The sequence below is a fragment of the Falco peregrinus genome, chromosome 3 (genome assembly GCF_023634155.1).
Source record: "Falco peregrinus isolate bFalPer1 chromosome 3, bFalPer1.pri, whole genome shotgun sequence".
Classification (NCBI taxonomy): Eukaryota; Metazoa; Chordata; class Aves; order Falconiformes; family Falconidae; genus Falco; species Falco peregrinus.
Window position 1 is genome coordinate 31,902,683 of NC_073723.1, and position 9,896 is coordinate 31,912,578.

The 9,896-nt window shown below is 41.6% G+C and overlaps 1 protein-coding gene across 1 annotated transcript in view; it reads left to right on the forward strand.

Moving 5' to 3' along the window:
* The window catches only part of VIRMA (vir like m6A methyltransferase associated), a 28,477-nt gene extending 18,776 nt beyond the window's left edge, over positions 1-9,701 (forward strand). The window contains exons 18-24 of the mRNA XM_055799499.1: positions 430-582; positions 3,385-3,545; positions 3,800-3,896; positions 5,141-5,307; positions 5,469-5,800; positions 6,679-6,822; positions 7,298-9,701. Coding sequence (XP_055655474.1) covers positions 430-582; positions 3,385-3,545; positions 3,800-3,896; positions 5,141-5,307; positions 5,469-5,800; positions 6,679-6,822; positions 7,298-7,455 — 1,212 coding nt within the window. The 3' untranslated portion in view covers positions 7,456-9,701. The remainder of the gene's footprint in view (positions 1-429; positions 583-3,384; positions 3,546-3,799; positions 3,897-5,140; positions 5,308-5,468; positions 5,801-6,678; positions 6,823-7,297) is intronic.
* Positions 9,702-9,896: the final 195 nt, after the last annotated feature.

Here is a 9,896-nt window from a genome sequence, read left to right on the forward strand (position 1 = left end):
ACTGAAAGCTGGGTAGAATATACATTTTTAGTAAATAAGAGTGTTTTTCAGTAGGAAGAATGGCATATTGATTCATACTGATTTCCTAAGTGAATAGCATGCTGTTGTGTCCAGGTTTAAGATTCATGGCATCCTGTCAGTTGCTGTATTGATACATAGTATAGAAAGGAATCTAAAATATTTGTTAATTCTGTGTTGCTAATCTCAGTTTATGTAGGAAAGGATTGCATTCATCTTGATGCAGCATCTAAACTTGCCTACTGAAGTGTACTTGATTTAAAAACATACTAAGTAAAATACTTTAATAAAGAGATTACTCTTTGTTTTGCTAGATTTGCTGTACTGTATGTTTGAATTCTAAGGCATTTTCAGTCCAGAAGTATAATGAATATTTATGTGTGCTTATTTCCCGCTTGTCAAATATTTCAGGGATGTTGTGGAGACGATGGAAGCCTTATGGAAGCAGATGGATCTCATCCAGGCAGAACGCTGGGTCTGACTACTGCAGAGTTAAAACATCTTCTGCAGAACAAAGAAGAAACCCCTGAAAACCTGCTGCTTGATCTGGAGAAACATGTTATGGTAAAGAATTTAAATAAGTTGATGTCGTGGTTTTGTATTATCTGAATGTGTTTTTAAAACAATATAGATTATCCCTCCTTGACAAGAAAGGTGCACAATTCTGTGGCATACCTTGTGAAACTGGTAATGGCTGTTGCCATTGTTTTAATACTGATACCTAAAATCACCTATTCAGATGCAGGATGGATTCTGACTTTGTTTGTATTGTGGTGATGCTAAGGAGTTTCAGGCAGGGTTGGGATCCCCTTGGGCTGACAGTGTTTGCCCACCGTAAAAGCACAGTCAGCTAACTGTGTTGAAAGGCAGCAAATGCATACAACAGAGAGCACCGGATTGTTAATGTAATAAGCAACAGGAACCACTGCTTAGCAGTGTCTTGATGTTACTGGTGACCTGTTACAAGTGGAATATCCAGGAGTCTGGTATTGTTGATGTTTTCATTGGAGACCTGAACGGTAGATACACCTTCGGTGAATTTGTGAATGACAGTAAGTTGGGAGAGTGACTAATGTGACCAACATCAAAGCCTCAATCCAGAGAGTCCTCAATGAGCTTTTTAGGATTGATCTAGCAGAAAGCTTAGAATCATGGGATTATTTAGGTTGGAAAAGACCTTTAAGATCATAAAGTCCAGCCGTTAACCCAGGACTGTCAAGTTCATCACTAAACCATGACCTTAAGCACTGCATCTATGTGTTTTGGGTTTTTTTAAACACCTCCAAGGGTGGTGATCCCACCACTTCCCTCGGCAGCCTGTTCCAATGTTTGACCACTGTTTCTGTGAAGAAATTTCTCCTAATATCCAATCTAAACCTCCTCTGGTGTAACTTGAGGCCATTTCCTCTTGTACTGTCACTTGTTATCTGGGAGAAGAGACTGATCCCCACCTGCCTACAGCCTCCTCTCAGGCAGCTGTAGAGAGCAACAAGGTCTCCCCTGAGCCTCCTCCTCTCCAGACTAAACACCCCCAGCTCCCTCAGCCGCTCCTCACAAGACCTGTGCTCCAGACCCTTCACCAGCTTCGTTGCCCTTCTCTGGACACGCTCCAGCACCTCAATGTCCCTCTTGCAGTGATGGGCCCAAACCTGAACCCCGGATTTGAGGTGCGGCCTCACCAGTGCCCAGTGCAGGGGGACGATCACCGCCCTGGTCCTGCTGGCCACACTGTTTCTGATACAGGCCAGGATGCTGTGGGCCCCCTTGCCCCCCCGGGCACACTGCTGGCTCATGCCCAGCCGGCCGTCAGCCAGCTCCCCCAGGCCCTTTTCCCCCAGGCAGCTTCCCAGCCGCTCTGCCCCAGCCTGCAGCGCTGCCTGGGGCTGCTGTGACCCAAGGGCAGGGCCCGGCACTGAGCCTGGTTGAACCTCCTACAACTGGGCTCGGCCCATCGGTCCAGCCTGCCCAGATCCCTCTGCAGAGCCTCCTGCCCAACAGCAGAGCAACACTCTCCCAGCTGCCCACCCCACACTCCCCTGCCCCAGCTTGGTTGTCATCTGCAGACACTGAGCTTGTGTGGCTCATTAGGAAAAATGCAGAGTTCTGCAGTGGGAGAAGGATAATGCTATGCCTTGATGTGGACTGGGCTGAAAAGGGCCAGCTGGGTGTTAGACTGAACATGAGCCAACAATGCATGGTCACTACAAATGGCCAGACTGTTCCAAGCTTTCCTGGAAGGAGCATGGTCAGCAAATCAAGGGACCTTAACTGTCTGCCTCCATGGGATGCTGGTGAGCATTCATGTGGATTGCTGCCTTCACCTTTGGCCAGCTTAGTCCTCTCAGCAGTTCTGGAGAGATCTAGGGAAACTGGAGAGCATTCTATCAAGGTGGTGGAAGCACATATGGTGGAGAGAGAGAGAGAGAGAGAGAGGAGGAGGAAGCTGGGCTTGTTCAGCCTGGTGAAGAGGCTTAAGGGTCTCTCTGAGCTATTTACAGCTGTTTGGGGGATAGTAACAAAGGTGGCAGAATCAAAACTCCTTTTGGTAATTCTAGATGATAAAACAAGGGGCAGTGGGCCCTAAATTGTGGCTTCAGAAGTTCAGGTTGACATCGGCGGGGCATGAGGGGGGAATCACTGAGAGAGCTGCAGCACTGGAACAGGTTGCTCAGAGTGGCTGTGGGCTCTTGTCGTTGGAGTTTTAGATGTGGCTGGATAGTTATGGCTGATTTGATCTGACTTTGATAATTGTCCTGCTTCAAGCAGGGGGGGATTAGACTAGAGGACATGCAGAATTCAATGCATCCAATGTTTTTATGAAACTAATCACAAACTTCAATAATCAAATCTAGTTCTGCATAACTGATGGCAGCTGTGCAGTAGGTGGCTAATTTAGAAGAATCCATAAAACAGCTGCTCCACAGTCTGTTGGTCACAAATGCCTTTCCAGTGCTGTACTCCCACCTGTCCCTTCCCTGGCTGCCTACATCTGCGGTGAAAGATCAAAAGCCACAACTGTGCTGAAGGAGAAGTATCAGACACTTAGGATGTTGGAATGCTCTAGCAGAGAGCTTATTAACTAAAACCTGAGGTGCTGCCTTCTTTGGGACTGTTTTATAGAGGTTATTGCATCAACTGGAAATGAAGACTAGAATGTGCATGTGGTGACATGGTTTGTTTTATAGCATGCTGAGGAACTCTGCTGTTTGTGTACTCGGGTGTCTTTTAAGTTTCGCTCTTCGTGGATGGATAGACTGTTTTGTGTAGTAATACACCCCCCCATTTATTTTTTTTTTTTAGTTAACAAAAGCTTATTTCCTTCTCTGAGGAGGGGAAAAAGTTCTGACTTGTGCTGTGTTGACTTAGGATCGTTCTAAGGAAGATGACAGCCTTGAATCCTTACTGGACAACATTGTCGGAGTGAGGCAGATGTTGGAATCGGCGGGTGATTCTAGTCCGCTGAGTGACCATGATGTAGAGCCTATTCTTTCTGCACCAGACTCTCTTCAGAATTTGTTTAACAACAGGTAAAATGATTGAATGTGTGAGCATACTACTTGTGATTTACTTACGTAAATGCAATACTTTATGCAAGAGTATATTACAAACAGAACCTAAACAGCACTGTTATCACTACTACCTACTAGTCCCAATGTATTTAATTTCACGCAGGTGTCAGTGGTAAGGCAGCAACATTCACCCTGGGTTCTGTAATGCTGCATATGCTTGCAGTTGCCTGTGGTTCGTAACCGCATAGGTGTTTGGCTTTGTTTTGTTGCAGGACTACGTATGTGTTGGCAGACGTGATGGATGACCAGCTGAAGTCCATGTGGTTTTCACCCTTTCAGGCGGAAGAAATAGACACTGACCTGGATATGGTAAAAGGCTTCATGAACGTAACTGAAGTGGACTTAAAAATGAGGGTTAACCTGAGCTAGTATCACCAGAAATTCATATGGCCAAACGGTTTGTTTTCATAGAATCACAGAACGGTTTGGGTTGGAAGAGACAGAGGTCATCTAGCTCCCAACCTGCCTGCCATGGGCAGGGACACCTTCCACCCGACCAGGCTGCCCAAAGCCCCATCCAGCCTGGCCTGGAGCACTTCCAGGGATGGGGCATCCACAGCTGCTCTGGGCAACCCCTGCCAGGGGCTCACTGTTTTCCTAAGCTCACCCTTGTAAATTGACGCAGATCTAGGGGTTGGCATTTGTTCACAGTTGTTATCAAACGCCTTCAGGTTCACTTGGAAGCATCCACAAAATCAGCAGCTTCTCTAATGCAGAAGTCCTCTCCTTTAGAGGAACAGTTGTTGTGTCAGTCCTAACCTGCTTTTGCATTTCTGCTGGGGCATTTCAGCAGTCTGTGTTAAACATAGACAAAGAATGTGACTTATTTTCTTTTCCTTGCTTGTCTGCTGTCATTGCAGTAATATCCAAAGCCTCACAGCTACACTTTTAAAAAAATCTTTGGTGGGTCAAAAATGGAAAAAATGGCAGTAGTACACAAAACTACTTCCACAGAAACTTTTCACAGTATTTGAAACTTGATTTTTATAATCTAAACTTTAAATGTAATTGTGAAAAACATACAATAACATTCTTTTTTCAGACTAAGCAAATGGCAGTATCTTAACTTCTTATGTGAGAAATAATCAGTTTCTGTTGACATCATTGCCTTAATTCTTTCTTAGTTATGCTCTTTTTTTTTAAATTTACATGTGAAGGTGCTTGTGTTTTAATTTCTTAAGCAAAACCAAAGCTGTTGATTCCTGTATAAAAGCAGCATTAATAAATTTACAGGGACTGTAGCTAAAGGAAAAAGAGTGCTTCACTGTAGATCATTTGATGACAAGACAGGTGTTCATACCTGAAGGCTGTGCCCTTGACTTTGTTGAGGTTCAGAAACATCAAGACAATTTTGCTGCAGTTTGGCTGCTTTCTTGTTTTGTTACTGCTGGTTTTTGTGTTGAGCCACACTACTGCATTAAAAGGTAGAGGATGGAGACTTTTTGCTCTAGTGTAAGGACTCCAGCTGAATCTCATCCATCCTGGTGCAGCATATTTTCTTTCTTCAGAGGTGTTAGTGATTGTTGTGGTAAAACTAAACTCTGTCTTTGCAGGTAAAAGTTGACTTAATTGAACTGTCAGAAAAGGGCTGCAGTGATTTTGACTTGCAAGCTGAATTGGAGAGGTCATTTTTGTCAGAACCATCATCTCCTGGACGCACAAAAACCACAAAAGGGTTCAAACTCGGCAAGCACAAGCACGAGACCTTCATAACTTCAAGGTAAGATGAGTTTAAGGAGCAAACAGTGTGTTCAGCGCTGATCTGTATATTCTCAAAATGTGAAATACCTTTCAAATTGCATCTCCCATATGGAGAAAGTTTGACCTTCAGTATGAATACATTTTTACATTAACTAAATAAATCATGGTTTGTCATGACAGTGGAAAATCTGAGTACATAGAACCTGCGAAGAGGGCCCATGTTGTGCCACCACCAAGAGGAAGAGGCAGAGGAGGATTTGGACAAGGAATTCGACCACATGATATCTTCCGTCAGAGGAAACAGAATACGAGCAGGCCACCCTCCATGCACGTGGATGATTTTGTTGCTGCTGAGAGCAAAGAAGTGGTTGCTCCAGATGGGATACCACCAGCCAAAAGGCCACCAAAAGTGTCACAGAAGATTTCTTCACGTGGTGGCTTCTCAGGGAATCGTGGAGGACGAGGAGCTTTTCACAGTCAGAACAGGTTCTTTACACCACCTGCATCAAAAGGTATGTTGTCTCCTGTATTAGAATGAGTAAATTAATACTAAAAATCCTTCAGTAATACTAACTCAACTTAATAGTAGTTAATTATCCCTGGTGTGAGATGTTCATGAAGCAGTGTTGTTGGAATAAATTGTTTAGCACTGGAAAAGGTCTGCTTGAGTGCTGTGGGATTGAAACAAGGCTGTGAGTGCCTGTGTTGCCTCTCTCCCCCTGTCTTTTAGAGAATGAGTTACTTGTCTTCTTGTAGCAACTGTTGGAGTGCTTCGGGGATGCAGTCCGAACAATAAAAAGCCCACTCTAACACTTGTGACACGGTAGTTCCTGAAATCAAGCATCACAATACATCTCTGGGTTTAAGTGAGGCTTTTGAATTAAAAGGATGGAAGATCCTGACAAGAATAAGATACGATTTTCGGTGAACATGGAGATTCTAGCTATGGGTGTTAAACTTCTTTCATATGTAGACAAGGCTGCACTCCATTTCCTTCCCTCCCATAACTGGGGCAAGTCCTTGCACAGTAGAAACAGAAAATACTTCCATTTAGTAAAGTTTTATAAATACCAGGATTTACTTTACCACAAAACCTTAAAATACAGGAGTCTGTCTTAATACACTAGATAATGTGAATTCCTTTAAACTTGGGTTCATTTCTGAAAAATAGGTTTTTCTCCCTGATTCTGTGTGTAATACAGTAACTTGTAGACTTTTGAGTTAGAACACCGAGGGTATGCTGATGCAGAGTAGCTTATCTCTTTGAATTATGTAAATATTATGCTTACCACCCTAAGTATTGTGAAGATTGAAATGAGGAGAAAAAAAAAAAAAAAAAAAAAGCGCGATGTTTGCTCAACAGTGTGTGGGTTTTTCTCTCCCTATCTAGGAAATTACAGTCGTCGTGAAGGTGCTCGAGGTTCAAGTTGGAGTGCACAGAGTACACCCAGGGGAACCTACAATGACAGTAGAGGTGGTCAGAGCAATTTTAACAGGGGTCCACTGCCACCACTGAGACCATTAAGTTCCGCAGGTACATGGTATTCATATGGGCATCGAACTATAGAAAATTCCTTGAATTTCATTTTTGCTTTACAAATGAAACCATGCAAGGATGCTGCAGACACCTTGAAATTCAGCAAATGTTTTAAGCATATATGAACAGTTGTCACTGAGACTGTGTCAAATACATGCTTTGACTGTGTCAAATACGAACTGCCCTGTAATCCATAAAACTTGCTGAATTGAACACTTGATCACAGAATCTTAATTTTGCATTCAGATTTTTGCAATTCAGTTGTCTTCGTACCTACATGGTAATTATAGAGCCAGTCAAGGCAAAAATGCTTGCCTAAAAGAAAAGTGAAAATTAAAAGGAGCAAACAGACCTTGTTTGTGTCTCATCTTGTTTTTGTTTCTTATGCTTTCACAGCAGCTACTACGCCTAGGGCTTTTTTTTTTTTTTTTTTTTTTTTTTTCCAACTGAGTATACTTTTCTTTGCTTTAAGGCTACCGACCGAGTCCTCGCGATCGTGCTTCCAGAGGCCGAGGAGGAATTGGACCGTCTTGGACAAGTGCTAATAGTAGTAGCAGTGGTGGCTCAAGAGGAAAGTTTGTTAGTGGAGGCAGTGGAAGAGGTCGTCATGTACGTTCCTTCACACGATAAAATGAGACCTAATGGAACAGCCCAACCACGCGGACTTCTGTGAAGATGAGAAAGCAAGCAGCGGCACTAAAGGACCAATTCAGAGTTAACTGGTATCTGGAGGACACCAAGAGAATATTTTTGTCTGAAGAAAAGTTTTTGTTTGATACAAGACTTGACATTTCAATAAAATCCAAGACTTTTTGTGTACAATTGTAAATTTTTTGTTCCTTTTGAAAGAATGTTTTTTGTGGACTTCAGTACACAATACTCAGTAAAGAACCTCTTTGAGTTAAGACTTGAAGGACTTCTTAAAATATTCATTGTGCCAAAAGAAAGGTACAGGTGTTCTGTGTGTGACTTATTGCAAGAAAATTACAAAAATATATATGTAAGGCAATTTTAGTTTTCTCTCTCAGGTTTAGAGTCATTAGATTTTTTTATTTTTTTTTTTAGCCAGTCTGAGTTAAATGAATGAGGTCCATCTGACAGCAGTTGAAGTAGCAAGTGATACAAGACTGACTGAAATTAATCTGTGAAAGAATACAAATTATGTGTAATTTATGTAGGGTTTGTTGTCTTATCTTTTGTAATGTGATTAGACACTTAAGATCCCGCACCTGTGAAAATTAGTAGAACATCTGTCATTGACTTCAGGGAGAGTAAGATAATGTTCTAGCGTTTACTTTACAACTCCAGCTCCTGGGTTAGGAGTACAAGAGTTCCTTCACTGGAACCCAGAGTATGTGTTGAAGTTTGAAGGCAGGGTACCAGTACCCTTAGAGAGCCTGGAGTTAATTAGTTGCTTGCCTCTCTGCTGACTTTCATAGTTGAGGAGAGGGCTGAGAGACAGATGTATAAACTGAACCACCTGGTGAAGCAGTAATGCTAGATCTTCCCCTTGAGTAGATGGTTTGGATTTTTGTCTCTGTGATTGGACTGAGATAGAGTGCAAAAAGAAGAATTTTGAGAAGCAGGAGTTCACAAAGAAAGGTTACCCCTAGACTGAACTCTAAATTTATTTTCCTATTAAATTCAGCGATTGAAGTAAGCTTTTTACACATTTGCATTCCTTTGGGCTCCACGGCATTTCATAGAATTAACTGATTCTCAATAGCCTGTTGCATTTTTGGGTAGGGTGAGGAGTGGTAGCCTTTCCTAAAGGCCATGTACAATTTTTACAAATGAGCTCCACTGTCAGATTTACTTGAGCTTGATATTCAGTTATGCTTTAGTCTCTTGACATTACAAAAGTGCTATAAAGGGGGTTTTGTCTACTTGGATAAGGCCCAGCTGAAATGGTCTTATTTTATGTAATCTTAACTTACTTTGGACAGCTCATCTGCCTAGACTCATAAACTTAAAGAGCCTATTTTTAAGTGTTTATGAAGTATGATAATACTTCTAAATTACATTTATTTTTTTTTTTAGCTTTATGTTGCCTGGCTAAATGAAGTAGGTTTTTATTTGAACCACAGAAGGCCCCTGTTACGTGTACTTTCTCTGTGGGGAGACTGGGACAGTGTCCCACTGTCTGAGAGGTGATTAGTTTGCACAAAGTAATTGATGCAACCTATGAAAGTGACAAACTTCTGTTAATTGCCTGGGTGCGGTTAAAAGGAATAGTATCGGTTCACAAAGGCGTGTGTTTCAACATTGGTGAAAATAACACGAACAAGGAATTAGATTGGAAGCCAAACAGTTTTCTGAATGTTAAAATAACAGGAAGATGTAATTTTACCATAATTTTACCAATAATGTAATTGTAATGACTAAAATGGGTGGAGGTCTCATAGGCATTACAGGTATTAATGCTATTTTTTTAAGGAGCACTGCATAAATATTTTTGAAGCTGACTAGTTTCTTTAGACTGTGTGTTTAAGGTCGTTTTATTTTTTTAGAAACTGTACTGTGTTGGAAGCTAGCAGGGATATGAATCATTTGTTTTCTGTCAGGGAATTTGAAATGAAAAGTAAAGTGTCAAGCATGGAATAAATATGTAAATATTCAGTACTGGTTCTTGAAACTTTAAAATATATGGCATGTCACACTAGGCATTTTCAAAACTAGGAGGAAATAAAGGGTTGGTTAAATTGGTTGATGTATGGAAGCTCTGTAAATTTAGTTAAATGTATGCTACTTCTTTTCAGGTTTCTCATGTTTGAGTTTTTAAATGATTTAGTTCTGTGACGCTTCAATGCAAAGTGGTTCCTTTCTTGGATAAATTCAACTTGAAATAATGCTGATTAAAACTTGGAGTTAGTTGGCTTGCTTTTTTAAACTGGATTCCTATCATGAGTAAACAACACTTGAAGCATTAAGTTTTGCTTTTTACACTCTGCCCAAAAAGGACTTTTCAAGTTTTGTTTCCTGACTGGAGCATCAGAACACTGGAAGTGGCTAATGCCAAACACTGTTTAAGTGAATGATACGCTTACCTCATGAGCGAAACAGCGGGGAGG